This window comes from Elgaria multicarinata, chromosome 13 (assembly GCF_023053635.1).
Source record: "Elgaria multicarinata webbii isolate HBS135686 ecotype San Diego chromosome 13, rElgMul1.1.pri, whole genome shotgun sequence".
Classification (NCBI taxonomy): domain Eukaryota; kingdom Metazoa; phylum Chordata; class Lepidosauria; order Squamata; family Anguidae; genus Elgaria; species Elgaria multicarinata.
Window position 1 is genome coordinate 22,576,631 of NC_086183.1, and position 20,150 is coordinate 22,596,780.

The following is a 20,150-nucleotide window of genomic DNA, read 5'->3' on the forward strand; positions in this document are numbered from 1 at the left end:
TGCCGCAATGCAATCCTATGGCGAAATGTTTTCAAGATGGAGACCGGAGCGCTCCGCCTGAACTCGGAGCTCCGAAAAATGGTCGCTTCTCTTCGCCTTGCTTCTAGGGGTCCGCGGTCCGCTCCTACTCCGCCTCTGGGTAAGGCGGAGCAGGCCAATCCGCTACTGCTTCTACGCTCCTAATCGGAGCGGATCACACCCCTACTCATTTTTGCTCAGCTCTCCTCACGCCTTTTCATCTTGTTTTCCTCTTGTTTTATCATCAGTCCTGCTAACTTCCCAAATTAAGATGGTGAACTTCTCTCAGCATCCACATTGCATTTCCATATCTGTCACAGGCCGTGCATCAGCATCAGCAATCAAGTCTAACTTTACATTCGACCTTTTCAAACCACTAACATTTGCTCATGGTCACAGGGAGGCTATATAACGATATTATTATTATTATTATTATTTATTTATATAGCACCATCAATGTACATGGTGCTGTACAGAGTAAAACAGTAAATAGATAAAGGGCAGCCTTGTCCCTTTCCTTTCATCAGAAGACACATCATTCAGAAGATCCCCGTTGATTAAAACAAATATGGGATGGTGGATGAAACAACAGGAATTCTCTAGATTCTGTTGCACTTGGAGCCCTTCCTTATATTTTAGAACCATACTAAGTCATATGAAAACATAAGGCAAGAACTTTGAACATGGCATAATATACTTATATATGTGAAGTATTTCCCATCTTTTGTATATTCGTATATGGTGGTAAAATATCAAGTGAAATTCTGAGATTTGTATTCCTATCGTCCACCCAAATGTTGTCTGCAGCCTTTTTCCCCAATTCTGTTTTCATTGCTCTCAGGTGCTCTTGCTTAGTTAACTCCTATTATTGTTGTTGTTGTTGTTGTTGTTGTTGTTGTTATTGTTATTAGATAAATATTTCTTTAATGACAGTCCAGGAGAGGGAGCTTAAAGGAACAGCAATTCAGGCGGTCTCAGGATCCTTGCAAGCAGCTGGCTGGCTAACAGCATTGTCCGGAGCCATGTTCTGATAAACTACCACAATCTGAAGAAAGGAACAGCCCAGGAATAAAATTAGTATTAGAGTGTATTTACGGTGCCACTCAGCCTCCAAGCAACAGGGGGGGCTGTCTTCACGGTGCTGGGTTGGCACCGCCTCTCTCTCAAACCCTGCACTTTACCTCTATCAGGGCGGTGGCAGGTAACCCCAATACTGAGGAGGGAATGCAGGGTTTCAGGGTGGCCATCTAGGTACCAGAGCCACCCCCACTCTCTTCCTGGTGGAAAGTGACCAATCACTGGTCCTCTTCCGCCAGGCACCACCCCCGGATTGCCCCTGGAGTGACATCAGATAGCAGAAGCGCTGTATTGCTGTCACTCCATTTAAATAAGTCAGGGTAAATCCCCAACTTTTTTAAATCACAGCATCATGGGGAAGCCCTGCGGTGGCTGTAAAGCTTCGCTTGAAACGTCTGACCAACGCTGTGCAGATCCACAGCCACAGTAGGGCTTTCCCTGCATATAGACAACCCCTGGGTTGGATTGGAAAACTAGGTTCATGTGCAGGAGTAGAATACTTTTGTGCAAACGTAGAATACTTTTGTGCAAAACATGGTTGCACAAATGCTGGGGCAAGCATCCTGCGTAAGTGCTTGTGCACTGGAAAGACTTGCCAGAGCTCCTCAAGTGCTATTTGAGTTTGCAGAATGACACCACTGGGTGCTGCCCTTTGTCTCCTCTGAGCACCAATCTACACTCTCTTCTAAACATTACCGTTTCAGCATAGGTATCCCGACAAACAGTCTTGCAGCCAAACGCAGCGGTGGAGATGGAGATGCCGAACTCTACGATGGTGAAAATGAAGAGGATGGTCTCTATTGCGGTTATGATTGACCCCTGTCAATGAACCAGATATGGCAGCAAAGGTGATCATTCTCCCATATGTGTGTGTGTGTGTGTGTGTGTGTGTGTGTGCGTGTGTGTAGACACAGTGACCCTTGGGAATGATGGGAGACTCTGCATAAAAACCTAAGAAGAGCCCTGCTGAATCAGACCAAGTGGCCAACACCAGCCATCGGCCAGGGACCAACAAAGCAGGACATGGTGCAACAGCATCCCCCCACCCAGGTTTCCCAGAAACTGGTGCACACAGGCTTATTGCCTCGAATACTGGAGGCAGCACACAACCATCAGGGCCAGTAGGCATTGATCGCCTTCGCCTCCAGGAATTGAACCAGGTTCTAGAATTTTGAGAGAGGGAGAAAAATGTCTCCCTATCCACATTCTCCACACCATGCATAATTTTGTACACCTCTATCATGTCTCCCCTTAGCCTCCTTTTTCACCAGCTAAACAATCCCAGTTGTTGTAACCTTCCTTCGTAGGAGAGAGGCTCCAGCCCCTTAAACATTTTAGTTGCCCTTTTCTGCACTTTTTCCAGCTCTATAATATCCTTTTCCAGGTGTGGTGAGCAGAACTGTACACAGTATTCTAAATGTGGTCACACTACAGATTTGTATAAGGGCAGTATGATACTGGCCGTTTTATTCCCAATTCCTTTTCTTATAATGCCTAACATGGAGTCTGCCTTCTTTACAGCGGCCGCACACTGGGGGCATGTCTACATGGGGCGATATCCCGGGGATCGCCCCGGCATTGTCCCTGTGCATCCACATGACGCACAGGGGATCCCGGGAGCAGGGAGGGATGATCCCTAACCCTAACCCTTTCCCAAGGATATCACCCTACCCTTTAATCATGTTTTCTCCCGCGGTCTCAGGATGATCCCAAGACTGCGGGATGTGTGGCCCGCCGTCACGGGTTCGTCCCGGCTCCTCTCATGTAACTGCAATGAGCCGGGCACAGGGCATGGAACTGTTCAGAGCTCTATGCCCACCAGGGGTGGGGTGGGGGAGCAGGAATAATTTCTTTTTTTAAAAAAAATCTTCCTTTTTCATTCGAGTGCTTGAGCACTCATCTTCATTAAAAAAAAAGGGGGGTGGGACGAAGTCCTCTGTCCTCCCATGATGTCGCACACCGTGTGTAGACTGAGAGGGAGGATCTCACAAGCATAATACCGTGAAATGCTCCCTCCCACAACCTCATGCAGTGTAGACATGCCCTGGGTGGACCTTTTCATCGAGCTGTCCACCACAATCCCAAGATCTCTTTCTTGTTCGGTCACTGCCAGCTCAGAACTCATCAGGTTACACTTGAAGTTGGGAGGTTTTTTGCCCCAACGTGCATCACCTTACACTTGCTTACACTGCATCTGCCATTTGGATGCCCACTCTCCCAGCTTGGAGAGATCCCTTTGGTGCTGTTCACAACCCCTTTGTGTTTTAACAACCTTAAATATTTTGGTGTCATTGACAAACCTGGACTCTTCACTACTCACTCCTAATTCCAAATCATTTATGAACAAGTTGAAAATAATTGGTCCTAGTACCGATCCCTGTGGGAACCCTACTGTCTAGTTTGGTTCCCACCTCCAGGAATCCACAAGGGCTGTACTGCTTAAGAGCACTGGGGTAAAGAGAAGCACAGCAGAACTAACTAGTTGCAGTAGTCCTTGAGCAAAGTTATTAGCACTCCAATTCCCCACGCACTCTTTAGCACTGCCCTGGTTATGTGAAGCCTTGATATTAGGAATTATACTAGTGGCATCATTCAGACTCAGGATTCTATGAAGGACAAGACACACTCATTCTTCTTGTCCTGTTGAGGGTGAACAAGCTCCCCAAGGCCTAGTCTCAGCCCTCAGCTAGACCTATGGAGGGGTGAAGATCTTGCAATATTTTTATCACGAGATCTCCCCCTTTGTTTACACGTGGTGCGCGACGATCTCGGAGGGAGAGGACGTCGTGCCCACCATTTTGTGGGTTTTCTCTTAAAGGAGAGGAGCGCACGAGGGCTCATGCGCAAAAGGTAAGGTGTTTGTTTGTTTTTATGATTTTTACCGCTCCCCCACCCCACCCCCGATGGGCGCAGGTCCCAGATTCTCACGAGTAACTGCGAGGAGCTGGGACAAACCGCAACGCCCACCCACATGTTCCATGGTCTCGGGATCAGCCTGAGACCACGGAAAAAGCGGGCTCAAAGGCTAGGGTGAGATTCAGGGGTAAGGGAGGGATCATCCCTCCCTGCTCTCAGGATCCCCTGTACGTCATGTGGACACATAGGGATGATCCCATGGATCACCCCAGGATATTGCCCCATCTAGCTATGGCCTCAGTGGGAGATGCACTTCCATGATTGATGATTTTGGTATCAGAACACTTTTAGGCCAACTGTGAATGGATGTTCTTGCACTGATACATTACCCGCGGTCGTAGATAATAAAAAATAAATGAAATAGAGGCGATCACAATCCCAGCCGCCGCCGCCACGGTGCTCACCACATTCATTACCAGCATGCCTTTCACCTACAGAAGTCAGAAAAATTCGCAATGAACCAAATGAGTTTGAAATTTTATGAATTCGATCTGCAGCTTCCTCAGAAGACCAGCTCTTCCCCTACCCCGCCCCGCAGAGACATGGTTTTCACAGAAGTGCAGAACATTTTCCTAACATGCAGGAATTTTGCAGGAATTTTGTCATAGAAAAATATGCACACACACACACACACACACACACACAAATTAAAACTGCCCTCAAATTCAAATTTCCTCCATAAGTTAAAGCATTGAAATGTGCATTTGGAGGAGGTGATTTGCTCATTTAGGGGGAATTGCTCGTTTTCACATGTGTAAATTTGCACATTTTTGCATTTGTTCAAATTCAGGAACTTTAAAGACATCCAATTCTGCTGATGGACAGTCGTCACAATGAAAAGTGCCTGACAATCTGCAAAACACAGATGGAATGGGTTCTATGCAATCTGTCCATCTCTGCTTTCACTTATAGCTTCATCCCACATTCCTGTTTGCCTCGAATTACCCCTACAGCGTTTAGCTGTCATTGTTGCTGTTGCGAGCTAAATCACACCCCGGGCGGCAGCGCTCCTAAGATCCTTTGCATACCAGGAAATGTGTTTAAGAAGGGAATTGTAAAAAATCATTAAAAAAATCAACGGATGACCCAATCCGGTTCAAATTTGGTATGCTTAAAGCTCTCCTTAATATCTATTACTGTGCCAATTTCGATGTCTTTATCTTTAAAACTTATGCAGATGTAAGCATTTGTTTAATTTGAAGCTTAAATGTATCAAATCTTGCTCCTGCGCCCTCAGTGGCCGCTCGGAAAACAACAAATGATTTGCTCCAAAAGTAGTACCAAAATAGGTTGGTTCTTTTGGCTAAGAAGCACAATTAAAGCAGGATGCATGGGAATACTTCACAGTCAAAGCAGATTGTAAGCTAGAAAACTTCAGAGTCCTTTGCACAGTATAACGCTGGTGTGATAAAGCTTTGAATGGCAACAAACAATGATCGTTTTATTTTATTAAGAGACTTGGCTTTCTTGTGACCTGGGTCGCTCCAGTAGTAATGATGAAATGGAGACATCCTGTTGCTAGCTGTCCTAGAAATATATTCCAAAGAAGCGCTCTTCACTTAACGAAGGAAACTTACCAAATTCTGGACTTGGAATAAGCAACATGGAAGGTCAGAGGATATACCCAAGGTGCCGCACTGCACCATGGCAGAGCCCCATCCCTTTAGTGTCTCAGCTCATTTGTTGTCTTGGAGGGGCTGAAAATAAACATAGGCCCTTCATCTGCATGTATGAGTAGCTACTTCTGGGAAAGGAATAGTTGGGCAGGACGTTTGTCTCTGTTCTCATGAAACCAAGGCCATGGCTGGACCAGGGGGTCAGAGGGCAACGATCTCATGATTTTATAATCGTGAGGTCATCGCCCTCGTTTACACGTGGCGCGTGACATTGCGTCTGCCATTTTGTTTTTGTTTTTAAAGGAGAAGGAGTGCATGAGTGCCTGCAAACCGTGAGCCTTTTTTTAAAAAAAATAATAATAATTTCCCCGCTTCAAACCAGGAATTTTAGGAGTGAGTCTTAAATGACAAGCAACATATGTCATTAATTCTGGGCTCCATCTCATCTCTCTTCACATTACGCATTCCCCAAATAGGTTAGTTACCCATGGCATCTTGGGTGTCTTGGAGGCTTTCACAGACACAGATCCTGAAATTATGTACTGCAAAAGATGGAAAAAGAGGTCAGAGGCAATTTTATTTATTGATTTAAAGCCTTTCTTTGCTGCCTTTCAGAGCAGAAGCCCTTCCAAGGTGGATTACAACCCTACATAAAACAGTATAAAAAAGCAATAAAAGCATAGACAATAAAATACCAGTTAAAAACAATAAAAGCTAAAAGTAAAATATAAAAACAAGGGCACTAGCAGTAAAACAGTATTCATTTATGAGAAGGCCATAAAATAAATAGTAAAATTAAACTTTTTAAGGCCTTCTTAATAGCTTGTAAGGATGGTGGAGTGCTGGTGGGAGTTCATTCCGCAAGTGTGGGGCCACTGCTGAGAAGGCCCTCTCCCATGTGGAGACCCACCTAATTTCTCTCACTGGTGGGCAGGTGAGAAGGGCCTCTCTGTTTTTATCTTTAAATGTGGGCAGGCTGATATACAGTAGGTGAACAAGGGACTGCCTTGTATCCACCTGGCTCTGGCTCCTAGATCATAATGAGAGAACTGTGAGACATGACAAGATCAGATGTTTCTCATGCAAAGGCAATGAAGCCATGCTACCTGTTCTGGTGGACAGATCCCGACTAATCAGACGACAGGTTTGAAGTTCCATAACTTCCATTCTAGTGTCCAGATGAGGGCAGAACTGGTGCCTCTCTCTCTCTCTCTCTCCCTGTGCAAAGAGAAGGATGTTCCTGTGCACCCACAGCAGCCTCTAGACAAAGCTGCTTTTGGTTCCAGGTTTACTGGATTATTATTAATAATAATCTCCCCTTCACCCCAAGATGCTCATGTCCATGTCTGGCTCTCTTACCCCCTTCATATTATCCTTACAATGATAATGTGAGGTAGGATGGCCAGAGAGAGAGGTGTAAAATCACCTGCTGAGCTTTATGGCTAAGTGGGTCTTCCCAGTCCTAGTCCAGCACTGTACCACACTGACTCTCCTCCTTTGGAAGATGATCAGAGTGGAGAATTCTGTACCACTTTCTGTCAGTCTGTTCCTCTTTGTCCAGTCTGAATTCCCTGCCCACCACAAAACACCCTGTGTCGTAACAACAAAAGAACATAAGAAGAGCCATGCTGGATCAGACCAATGCCTGAACTAGACCTACCGTTCTAGCGGGACGGAGGGGTGACGATCTCGCGATACTGCCTTTGATACTGGAGGAAGCATATTGCCATCAGGGCTAATAGCCATTGATTGCCTTCTCCTCCAGGAATTTGTCTAACCCTCTTTTAAAGCCATCCAAAATCATGGAAAGGTCTACAGCTTGTGACAGCTAGGTGAAGAAGTACTTCCTTTCATCTGTCCTGAATTTTCCCATCAGCTTCATGGGATGACCTGGGTTCACGAGAGAGGGGGGAAAAACGCATCCCTATCCATATTCTCTGGACCATGCATAATTTTGTGCACCACTATCATGTTTCCCCTTACTCACTTCTTTTCCAAGCTAAATAATCCTAGCTGTTGTAACCTTCCCTCATAGGGGAAATGCTCCACTGTGTCTTGATCATTTTAGTTGCTCTTTTCTGCACTTTTTCCAGTTCTACAATATCTTTTTTTTAGGTACTGTGATCAGAACTGTGCACAGTATTCCAAGTGTGGTCACATCTTGGATTTATATAAAGGCAGTATGATATTGGCAGTTTTATTCTCAATTTCTTACCAAATTATCCCTAACATAGTGTTTGCCTTTTTTTTTTCTTTTTTACAGCAGCCTCACATTGGATTGATATTTTAAACAAGCTGTTCACCACAAGCCCAAGATCTCTTTCCTTCTTACTGAACCCTAAGGATTCTGTCAGGAATGGGGAGAAACACTCAGAAATGTGAAGAGACCATGAGAAGTGACATCTACATTTGCTCAGCTTTTATGATTGATTCTGCTTCTGTAAGTTGTGTGGGAAGGTGTAGGATCTAGGCAGACCAATAAAGGCCCATCTCATAATTGCTGAAATTCCATTTCAGCCATTCTCAGGCTTCCAAATTTTCATTCCTTACATATTTTCTAGCTCTAAGGACTAGAACCTTTCTTTTCCAAAAGAAAATTAAAACCGATGTTGAATTTTGCGCTCATTACCAAATCCCATGCTTTCACATTGCAGTTGGACAATTGTGAAGTATGTTTAGCCCTGACCACATTTGTCATATTCTGGTCTTCCCCATGTTCTTCATCCATCACACCATCCATGGATCCCAAAACTTTTGGCAGCCCTTGACAAAACTGGGATTGAGGACATAATCCAAAGGAGGACACAAATTGAATAATTCCTGTGCTAAAATGAAACCTGTAGAACTGATGTTAATATATGCAGCAGACTTAGAATTACCAAGATTCCAGTCCAATATGGTGTCTTTTGCCGAAAGTAATCAGAGTGGGATGCATATGGAATTGCTATGTCCATCATAATCCCAAAGACAATTCCCATAATTCCTATAAGAATCTGTGTGATCTGTAAAGACAGCATTGAACAAGATGATATCATTAGCTCACATTTTATACCCAGACCAATCTAGGAGCACTTCACCGAATGCTATCCCCACCCGCTAAGTTGTAAGGAACGATCTGTGGCCTGAACAGGAACATGGGCCTCAAGTACTAAAAGGTTGCTCCTGCTTTGTAAATGCAAAATGGTTCTATGAAGCAGGAATAATTGGGTCAAAATTAAAAGAAAGGATAGATTGCGGAATAATAATAATAATAATAATAATAATAATAATAATAATAATATCTCTTACCCACCTCTCCACTCTGATCGAGGCGGGGAACAACAATAAATGATAAAAAACATAATACTGAATTAAAACATAATATACATTGCTAAAAACATCCTAAAACATCCTAAAAACATTTTAAAAACATCTTAAAATTCCGCTGTATAGGCCTGCCAGAAGAGATCAGTCTTTATAGCTTTCTTGAATGCTAGTAGACTGCTAAGTTGATGAGTCTGCTCCGGCAGGCCATTCCAGAGTCTGGGAGAAGCAGAAGAGAAGGTCTTTTGGGTAACAGTTGATAATCTAGTTTTTGCTAGCTGAAGTAGATTCTTCCCAGAGGACCTGAGTGTGTGGGGCGGATTGTACGGGAGAAGGCTATCCCGCAGGTAGCCTGGACCCAAACCATGTAGGGCTTTAAAGGTGATAACCAACACTTTATACTTTGCTTGGAAACTAATTGGTAGCCAGTGAAGAGATTTTAAAACTGGTGTGATGTGGTCACCCCTAGGTGTACGGTTGACGCGCCTGGCTGCCATATTTTGAACTAGTTGAAGTTTCCGGACTAGGCACAAAGGTAGCCCTATGAAGAGCACATTGCAGCAGTTGAGCCTTGAAGTTACCAGCACGTGCACTACCGTCTTTAGGTCCTCTAACTCTAAGAAGGGGTGCAGCTGGTGTATCAGCTGAAGCTGATAGTGGGCACTCCTGGCTGTCGCATCTATCTGGGCTGTCATTTGGAGCGATGGATCCAGAAGCACCCCCAAGCTGTGAACACAGTCTTTCAGGGGGAGTGAAACCCCATCCAGAACTGTTTGACACACCTCCAAACCCAGGTTGTGGCCTTTGACAGCAAGTACCTCCGTCCGTGTGTTCATTCCCTACATTACATTCCCCCTGTTGCTGTGACACATACTGCAAAGGAAAATTGCAAGTCCTGCACAAATTGCCTGTCCAGGCTGCTTGGAGTTGAGGAATCACATCGTGTCCTAGAATGCATCCTGAAAAACACTGTTCTGAGTCATGCAGATGGATGCTCAAATGGGAGTGGTTCATTCTTACATTTGAATATAATTTCCCCTGCAGTCTGTACTCACCCCCAGTGCTAGCGGCTCGCCCAAATAAAAATTCTTCATTGGCTTTAGCGTAGAAGGATTCACTTGATTACTCAAGGAGGACACAATGGGAGTCGAATCCATGCTGGGGTTTGTTGAGCAGTGGTTTTTTTAAGTCTTGAGAAACAGCAACACTGTTGGGCAAAAGAAATCCAAGTTGTGTAAGCAAAGGAAGGAGAGGGAGGAAGGCAGCGTTCTGACTGCTTCGATTGAAACCCTGAGCGGATTTGCTGCCCCACTGACATCGGAGCCACCAGCCTTTAACTCCTATGCATGTGTTGACAGACGAAACGTCCCAGAACTCCCAGCACTCCCCAGCCAGCATGGGAGTTGGAGGACCTTTTTGTCTATCTAAACGTGCATAGAACTACGCCCCAAACAAGTAACGCTTTGCACCCCAAATCAGTGCTCAGAGGTCTAAAGGCAGGGCCGCCCGGGTTCCGGGAGAGCAGACACTGCACATGATCGGTGTCTGCCTTGATCAGCACAGCCCTGGAGAGTTCATCGGGACGCCCATCTCGTTCATCCGGGAGAGAAACAGGCTGGCTCCCCAGGCCGGAGGAGGCGGGCGGGTCGGTCTCGCTGGCAAAGCCAGCCTTTAGCTCCTGGAGCCGGGGACCCCTTATTAACTCCGCTGCGCCACGGGGGGAGCTGAGCACAGCCGCGTTCGTGGAACAGCCAGAGAGCCGAGCGCCCCCCACCCCTACCCCGCCCCTTCAGATAGGCGACACCGCTCACCAGCAGGGCTGAGCGCAACACAACAACATTGAGGATTACCGGCTGTTCAGAAACCCAGAACGCAATCTCCGCCCCACCGAAATCGGAGCCACCAGCCTCTTCTGGGTGAAGACGGGTCCGGATTTATCTCCTCCTCCACGCTCAGTGCGGAGCAAACATGTCGTGCAGCGGCCCAGCTAGAAGCTTGCGAAGTTGCAATTCCCCCTGGCCCCGCCGCTGCTTCCCCCCAAAAAGAAGAAGAAAAAGATTGCAACACGCAACAGAGCTTCCGCATGCTTTTCCGTGTCCTTCTACCTGCCTAGACGTATTCATTGCTGCAAGAAATCGACAGATCCTATTGCACAAATTAATTATGGTGACGAGCTCAGCACAAAACAACAAGCCCAGCTCTCAGCTTGTGAGGGATAATCATGTGGGGTTTTTTCATTTCTCACCATAACTTTATTTGAGGCCGGAGTGTTTTAATGGGGTGTTATAATCATCTGGACGACCCCCTTACCTTGAATTGGGGATTCAAGACCTCTCTTTCATTTTTCCCAGTTCGTCGTAGTAATAGTTCTCCCCTTTACCTGACAGCATGTATTTTGATATAAATGTTTTTGTTTCTTTATGGCAAGGAGAAAAGAGGTATGCTGGACACCAAAACCTTGCTCCCCATCTACGGAGACGTCTTTCTGAGCCATCCTGCTGGTTTGCCAAGTATGTATTTCATCAGATGCGATCCAGCATTTCTGTTGGTCACCAGGTCTAGAAACTTACTTTTCTTCTTCTTTTAAATAAAAGTCAAAGGATTCTAATTATTACCCTAAACACACGCACACAGTCAGGGCTGGGCAGAGGGGGTGGGCAGTGGGGCCAGTTGGCATGGGCCTATGATTTTTAGGGGGCCTACACTGAGTCCCCCTGGTAGAGGCAAAAGGGGGCCTTTGGTAAAGATTTGTTACAAAGTAGCTCTCCTCTTCAATATAGTTGACTTTGTTATAATTGACTTTGTTATCGATGGCCTTCATTGACATTGAACATTGAGGTATCATTTCCCCTCCACTCCATACTCACCCCCAGTGCCAGAGGCTCACCCCCGTAACATTTCTTCAGCTGTAGCCTAGAGAGATTAATCTTATCATTCATGAGGGGCTGGAAGACTTGGGGCATAACAGGAGTTGAATCCATGCTGGGATTTCAGGGGTTTGGTGAGTAGCCTCCTTAAGGTTTGCAAAACAGCCACACTGTTGGGCAAAAGAAATCAAAGATGTGCAGGTAGGCAAGGGACACCGAGAGAGTGAGAAATAAAAGGGTACTACCATCAGCTTTTGGATGGAACTCTATTCCTGAATTTTTGTGGAGTTTAAGCTTTACTCCATAAAAAAAAGGGCTATCCCTTTAACAGCTGCGGAACATGCAGAAGTTCATCAGGGGCACTCTCCCAGCATGAAAATACACTGATGGTGAAAACCACACCTGCTGAATTGCTACCTGCTGTGCAGCTCTAAAAGACACAAGGGCTTTGGGGGGAAAAGCTGACAGTGAGGGGATAAAACTTCAAATTGGTCTCCATTTTCCTGAGACTTGAAGAGCTCCATCAGACGAGTGTTTTATTGCACGCTTTTTACTGGGCACTCTTGAATGAAACAGATTATCTAGATCCATTACAATCGGGTTTCAGGCCTGGTTTTGGAGGGGAAACTGCCTTGGTCGCCCTGTGGTATGACCTTTGCCGGGAGAGAGAGACGGGGAGTGTGACCCTGTTGGTTCTCCTGGACCTCTCAGCAGCTTTCGATAACATCGACCATGGTATCCTTCTGGATAGGTTGTCTGAGCTGGGATTTGGAGGTACTGCGTTGCAGTGGTTCCGCTCCTACTTGGATGGCCGATTCCAGAAGGTGGTGCTGGAGGATTATTGCTCTGTGCCGTGGCACCTAAGCCATCGTGTTCCACAGGGCTCTATCTTATCCCCTATGCTGTTTCACATATACATGAAGCCGCTGAGGGAAATTATCCGGAGATGTAATGTGGACTGAGGTGTTGATTTTTTATGACTTTTGTACATTTCTCTCCTTAAACCCATTTCCTAGTATGCAAAGGATCCTGCTGCTCTAGCAACAACAACAACAACGCCGGCAGCTTAGCGCTGTAGAGGATAATTCGAGGGAAACAGTTATGTGGGATGAAGCTCAGAGACAGAGAGAGAGAGGCTGTCTATTTGCAGGGAAAGCCCCATTGTGGCTACTGATCTGTGCTGCTTTAGTTATACAACACAGGCACAACTTCACAGCCACTGTGAGGCTTTCCTGCAAAGCTGCGCATTGAAAAAGTCAGGGACTTACCCCGACTTTTTCAATTGGAATGATATCAGTACAGCTTTTCTGACATCTGGTGTTGCTCCAGGACCAATCCAGGGATGGTCCCTGGTGGAAGGCGACCGGCAATTGGTTGCCTTCCACCAAGAAGAAGGCAGGGGACAGCTCAAGTACCCAGATGGCTACCGGAAACCCTGTGCTCCCTCATCGGCATCAGGATTACTGAATGCCACCACAGAAGGGGAAAACTGCAGGGTTTTGAAGGGAGGCGGCGCCGACCCATCACTGTGAAGACAGCCCCAGAGAGAGAGAGAGAGAGAGAGAGAGAGAGAGAGAGACCCTGTCCTCTTAGAAGCTCCTGTGCACTTTAGAACCCTGCACCATCAAGGTTCTAAATCACACAGTGATGAGCATGGCAGAAAGACCAGCATGACCTTGGGGAGGGGAGGTTAAACACACAACCCCCCTGTCTCTTTCTCCAGGATTTCACTATTTGTTCATCACTGCATCAAAACAAAGCATCCGTTTCCACAGCTATCGATTATCACAATTTTAATCTACAAGCAGAACTCTTGATTCTATAAACACACATGCAGTGAAACACTAGTTCCATTTAGACCAGCTTTCGGTCTGAGAATATTATTATCATTATTATTATTATTATTATTTATTTATTTATTTATTTATATAGCACCATCAATGTACATGGTGCTGAACAGAACTGCTGATATTCTTTCCTATATATGATATGTCTGTCCTCACAAACTAACCAAATACCAAAATCTCTGACCACTTTCTCATTCTTCTGATGCTCATTTTTAGGGGTGTGCACGGACCCCCCGCTCTGCTTCACTTGCAGATCCACCATTTTTCGGAGCGGGCCGCTCCGCCCCACCCCCGCTCCACTCCGCTCCGCTCGGAGCTCCGGATCCGGATCGGAGCTCCGTTTTCCCCCCCATAGGGTTGCATTGAAAGCTAAAAAAGTATACAATTTTTTTTTGGTTCAAGTTAGAAACCTCACGTTTGGCACCATGACATCTCATGGGCGTATACACACACACGCCAAGTTTCAAGGCAATCCCATCATCCCCTGATTTTTGGCGAATTTTTGAAAATCGGGCACCCCATTCAGACCCCTTGGGATAGCTCCGTCAATTTGCATGTTAGAAACCTCAAACTCGGCACCAGGGCAGCTTATCCATGTGTCCACATGGATGCCCAGACTCAAGGCAGTCCCATCATCCCCTGATTTTTGGCGCGGCTTAACTCACCCCAAATTGTCCCATTCTACAACTACGTCAATTTGCATGTTAGGAACCTCAAAGTTGGCACCATGATAGCTTATCCACGTGTCCACATGGACGCCAAGTTTCAAGGCAATCCCATCATCCCCTGATTTTTGGGGAATTTATGAAAATCGGGCACCCCATTCACACCCCTTGGGATAGCTCCGTCAATTTGCATGTTAGAAACCTCAAACTCGGCACCAGGACAGCTTATCCATGTGTCCACAGGGACGCCCACACTCAAGGCAATCCCATCATCCCCTGATTTTTGGCGCGGCTTAAACTTTTTAACTCACCCCAAATCAAGTCCTATTCTACAACTATGTCAATTTGCACATTAGAAACCTATCCCTTGGTCCCATGACAGCTTACCCATGTGTCCCCGTGGACACCAAGTTTCAAGGCAATCCCATCATCCCCTGATTTTTGGGGAATTTTTGAAAATCGGGCACTCCAGTATGTCAGGGATTTAAAGTTGCAATTGCAGACAGCTCAATGGGGCCAGTTCCAAGGAAATCCCAACATGCCACGAGATAACCCTAAATCTTCTTGCACATTTGAAAAAGGGATTATTGAACTTGATAAAGTCTAAGTGAGCGCAGGAAGGACTTCTCCCCTGAGTCAAAGCAAGACACATACACCATCCCTGCAAGGCGGGAAGGGGAGAAGGGAGGGAAAGCAGGCAGGCAGCATGCATTGTAGTGCCGCAAGGATGGCTTGAGCACTAACGCATAGCAAACCAACCCATAAGCGGGCGCAAGGAGCAAGTGAGGCAAAGATGGCTGGTTGTTTCTTTCTAAGCCAGCAGTTACGCCTTGAGGGGCACAGAGGAGGACGACTGGGAGCAAGCGTGCCGGAGGGTGCTGGGCACGAACCGCAAAGCCCATCTCCCAGGCACCAGGCGGGCAGAGAGGCAGGCAGAGCAGGCGAGGAGTCAGTCCTGGCAGATGCTCCACCACAGCAGCACCCCGGGGGAGGCGGGCAGGCAGGCAGGCAGGCTGCGGGCATTCCTGGGGGCACAAGGAAGTGATGGCTGGTTTCTAAGCCAGCATTGCAGTTAGTCACGCATTGCAAACGCAAACCATCCCAGCGAGTCGGTCACCGAGGAGGACAGGCTAGCAGAGGGGCAGGCAGAGTGACATGTCATAGATCTAGTATTGGGGAGGAGTCAGTCCCGGCAGATGCCCCAACACAGTAGCACCCTGGGTGGGCATTGGAAAATGCCATCTTGTGGGTCAATACTTCCCCCACCCCATGTCCTGCAGGGTTGCCTGCCTAACCCTTGTGGGGATGGGAGATGGAGAGCTTAGAGTGGCAGTGCCAGCAGCAGCCTTCGGCTTTCCCCTGGAACCAGTCGCCTTGCCCGCCTCTTTCCCCAGCAAGATCGCCTGGTGCTGCCTCTGAAGATGCATCTTCATGCTGCTGGTTCCATAATGCCCTGTCGATGAACCCCTGCTTAGGCTGAGTTTGCAGTGGTGACAGACAGCAAAGCGGGGATCCGCTCCCAACTCAAAGTGGTCCCACACGATGCTTGTCTTTCGTTTCCGTGGTGACACCACCAATTGCCCGCCTGAGCTCTCTGGTGTTGCCACAGAAACAGGGGTGTGGGATGAGACTGGGGAGAGAGCCTCGGCCTGCTGCTGCTGCTCCTCCTCCTCAGCCCCCACATCATGGAGGCCCACCGCCTCCTCCTCCTCCCCCTCCCCCTCGTCTAGGTCCATCAGCGGGCTCGTGGGCTGAAAGGATAATGAAGGTGTTGGGGATACTCCTCCTCCTCTAATGCCACCTGCCTCTTGTAAAGGGGCACTTTTCCCATTCCCACCCTCAAAAAGAGAATGCCGGGCACAAGTTGCAGAAGAGAGTGGCTCTGCCTGCTGCTTGTCCTGCTTCTGTTTTGGAGCAGTCAGCCAAGGAGTTGCCCGTTTGATTTTCACAGGAGGAGAGGCAGCCTGCTTACAGGTGCCAGCCTGAGCCTTGCTGCTTTCAGCACGCCTGCTCCCTCTTTTCATGATGACTAATAAAATATTAATACTACTAATAATATGTATAAGGTACTACTAAGAATATGTATAAGAACAATATAATATGTTTAAATGTAGGGAAATGGGACAAGAAGTGTGTATGCTGTATAAGAAGAATAAAATATTATACTACTAATAATATGTATGAGAATATACTAATATATATACTACTAAGAATATCTAAAAGAATATAATAATATGTTTAAGAATATTACTAATAAATGTAGGGAAATGGGACAAGAAGTGTGTGTATGCTTTCCCCAAAATGCTCAATCTGTGGCTGCCTGTTGCACTTCACAAAAGCAGCACACTCAGTCCAAGTTACACAGAGAAGAAAAAGAGAATAATTTTTTTTGGTATTTTTTGGTATATAGAAGATAGAAGGAAACACAATCAGGATTTAAGAGAGGGGAGGGGGGAAAAGAACCAACCAAACACTACTACTAATATGTATAAGAAGAATAAAATATTAATACTACTAATAATATGTATGAGAATACTACTAAGACTATGTAAAAGAATATAATAAAATATGTTTAAGAATATTACTAATAAATGTAGGGAAATGGGACAAGAAGTGTGTGTATTAGGGATGTGCTCCGCTCCGATTAGGAGCGTAGAAGCAGTAGCGGATTGGCCTGCTCCGCCTTACCCAGAGGCGGAGTAGGAGCGGACCGCGGACCCCCTAGAAGCAAGGCGAAGAGAAGCGGCCATTTTTCGGAGCTCCGAGTTCAGGCGGAGCGCTCCGGTCGCCATCTTGAAAACATTTCGCCATAGGATTGCATTGCGGCAAATAATCGCGCATAACTACGTTGTTTTTGAAGCTATCGTTCTGGAAATTCTTGTGCACAGAGAGTCGTGGATGGGGGTCATTTTGAGACCACTCTCACCTCTCTGCGTTGTCTGGGTCGCGGGCTATATTTTTTTGAAAATCGGGTCAACCGCGCGGCTCAAACTGCGTTTTCGGCTTTTCGCCCATAGGATTGCATTGAGGGAAAGAATCGGGGATAACTGGGGGGGGGGGTTTAAGCTATCGTTCTGGAAATTCTTGTGCACAGAGAGTCGTGGATGGGGGTCATTTTGAGACCACTCTCAACTTTCTGCATCATACGGGTCGCGGGCTATATTTTTTTGAAAATCGGGTCAACCGCGCGGCTCAAACTGCGTTTTCGGCTTTTCGCCCATAGGATTGCATTGAGGGAAAGAATCGGGGATAACTGGGGGGGGGTTTAAGCTATTGTTCTGGAAATTCTTGTGCACAGAGAGTCGTGGATGGGGGTCATTTTGAGACCACTCTCAACTTTCTGCATCATACGGGTCGCGGGCTATATTTTTTTGAAAATCGGGTCAACCGCGCGGCTCAAACTGCGTTTTCGGCTTTTCGCCCATAGGATTGCATTGAGGGAAAGAATCGGGGATAACTGGGGGGGGGTTTAAGCTATCGTTCTGAAAATTCTTGTGCACAGAGAGTCGTGGATGGGGGTCATTTTGAGATCACTCTCAACTTTCTGCATCGTACGGGTCGCGGGCTAGACGTTTTTAAAAAATCGGCGGGAAAAATACCTTTTTCAAAGGGCTGAGGAGCAGAGTCAGCTCCCGGTCATGATGATCCCAAAGTTGGAGGAGGGCATAGGCAAAACAGGTAACTTGGGATTCTGGGAAACTTCTCTTTCTTCATCTGAACGGGCTTTTCCCCGTGTTTTTTTAACACAGTAGCCCCACCAAATGCACAAACACAACCTGAAATCATATACTAAGCCAAGAATAAGAGATAGAAACACAGCACTGCTCCCCACCCTAACTTTGGGGAACAACTGAATCGATGTGGTGCAAGGGGATGAGCTCCCCTAGGGCATCTCATCGTGGACGTGCCCCCACTCTCTCCTGCACTGGAAGGCCATTAGAGCCTTCCAAAGAGAGTAAAACGGTGGAGCAATGCCTATCATGAGTTGAAGTGAATGGTCACTTTTCAGTGGTGGAGCAATGCCTGTTCTGAGTCGAAGTGAGCGTTTTACTTCTCAGAGCTGTGGCTGTCAGTGTCTTGAACTGGCAGCTACTTCCCCCTCTCCCGGGCACGTCCCCCTATTGCTGGTAAAAGACAGATATAGCCTTTTAAAAAAAGTTCTTCTTGTTGTTTATTGAGCAACACTGCTGCTTTTAATTCCACCCCTCCTTTGTTTATTGATTGATTTATTCCATTTTATATGCATTACTGGCTTATCCTTGGCTCACTTCCTTATGCCCCCAGAAATGCCAGCTGCATGCCTGCCTGCCTTCCCTCCCTCCTCCCCTGCCCACCTCGCAGGGATGTTGTGTGTGGGGTGCCCGATTTTCAAAAATTCGCCAAAAATCAGGGGATGATGGGATTGCTTTGAAACTTGGCATGCGTGTGTATATCCCCATGAGGTGTCATGGTGCCAAACATGAGGTTTCTAACTTGAACAGAAAAAAAGTTGTATAATTTTTTAGCTTTCAATGCAAGCCTATGGGGGGGGGGGGGAAACGGAGCTCCGGATCCGGATCCGGAGCTCCGGGCAGAGCGGAGCGGAAGTGGGCGGAGCGGGGGCGGGGCGGAGCAGCCCGATCCGGAAAATGGCAGATCTGCAAGTGAAGCGGAGTGGGGGGTCTGTGCACACCCCTAGTGTGTATGCTTTCAAAAGAAAGCTTTCACAAAAGCAGAACAGTCGGGGGGGGGCAACCAACCCAACCCACCAAACACACACTCCAAAATTTAAAAATAAAGTTTATATTAAATCAAAGTAAGGGAAAAACACAGGGCAAACTAAGCTATAAGTCAGAAAGAAGCAAACAAACACACACACGCGCGCCAAACTAAATCTATCCTAATCTATCTCCAAAGTCCAAAGCAGGAGCACTAACTAACTAAGTGTTCCCTCCACGAACGCCAACCCACAAAGAGACACAAAACAGAAAGTTCTCAGGGTGGGTCTGCCTTAGTCCCCCCTCCAACGCTGGGATTGGAGGATGATGCTTTCTGAGGAGATCAATTCTCATCAGGATTGGGAGTTGAATGTGCCTGTCATCGCTTCCAAAAAAAAACAAAAAACCCAAACCCCGATTTTTGAAAAAATATTGCACGTGAACCACAGGACGCAGAAAGTTGAGAGTAGTCTCAAAATGACCCCCATCCACGACTCTCTGTGCACAAGAATTTTCAGAACGATAGCTTAAACCCCCCCCCAGTTATCCCCGATTCTTTTCCGCAATGCAATCCTATGGGCGAAAGGCCGAAAACGCCGTTTGAGCCGCGTGGTTGACCCGATTTTCAAAAAAATATAGCACGCGACCCGCACGACGCAGAGAGGTGAGAGTGGTCTCAAAATGACTCCCATCCACGACTCTCTGAGAACAAGAATTTCCAGAATGATAGCTTCAAAAAGAACGTAGTTATCCGCGATTATTTGCCGCAATGCAATCCTATGGCGAAATGTTTTCAAGATGGAGACCGGAGCGCTCCGCCTGAACTAGGAGCTCCAAAAAATGGTCGCTTCTCTTCGCCTTGCTTCTAGGGGTCCGCGGTCCGCTCCTACTCCGCCTCTGGGTAAGGCGGAGCAGGCCAATCCGCTACTGCTTCTACGCTCCTAATCGGAGCGGATCACACCCCTACTCATTTTTGCTCAGCTCTCCTCACGCCTTTTCATCTTGTTTTCCTCTTGTTTTATCATCAGTCCTGCTAACTTCCCAAATTAAGATGGTGAACTTCTCTCAGCATCCACATTGCATTTCCATATCTGTCACAGGCCGTGCATCAGCATCAGCAATCAAGTCTAACTTTACATTCGAC

General features: G+C 46.7%; 1 protein-coding gene across 1 annotated transcript in view; it reads right to left on the bottom strand.

The window, feature by feature from the left end:
* Positions 1 to 10,110, bottom strand: part of LOC134407729 (membrane-spanning 4-domains subfamily A member 15-like) — a 32,538-nt gene extending 22,428 nt beyond the window's left edge. Inside the window, exons 1-4 of the mRNA XM_063139652.1 lie at positions 9,986 to 10,110; positions 8,507 to 8,629; positions 6,113 to 6,169; positions 4,341 to 4,442 (exon numbers count right to left, since the gene is read on the bottom strand). Of these exons, the coding sequence (XP_062995722.1) occupies positions 4,341 to 4,442; positions 6,113 to 6,169; positions 8,507 to 8,629; positions 9,986 to 10,087 (384 nt within the window). The 5' untranslated portion in view covers positions 10,088 to 10,110. The remainder of the gene's footprint in view (positions 1 to 4,340; positions 4,443 to 6,112; positions 6,170 to 8,506; positions 8,630 to 9,985) is intronic.
* Positions 10,111 to 20,150: the final 10,040 nt, after the last annotated feature.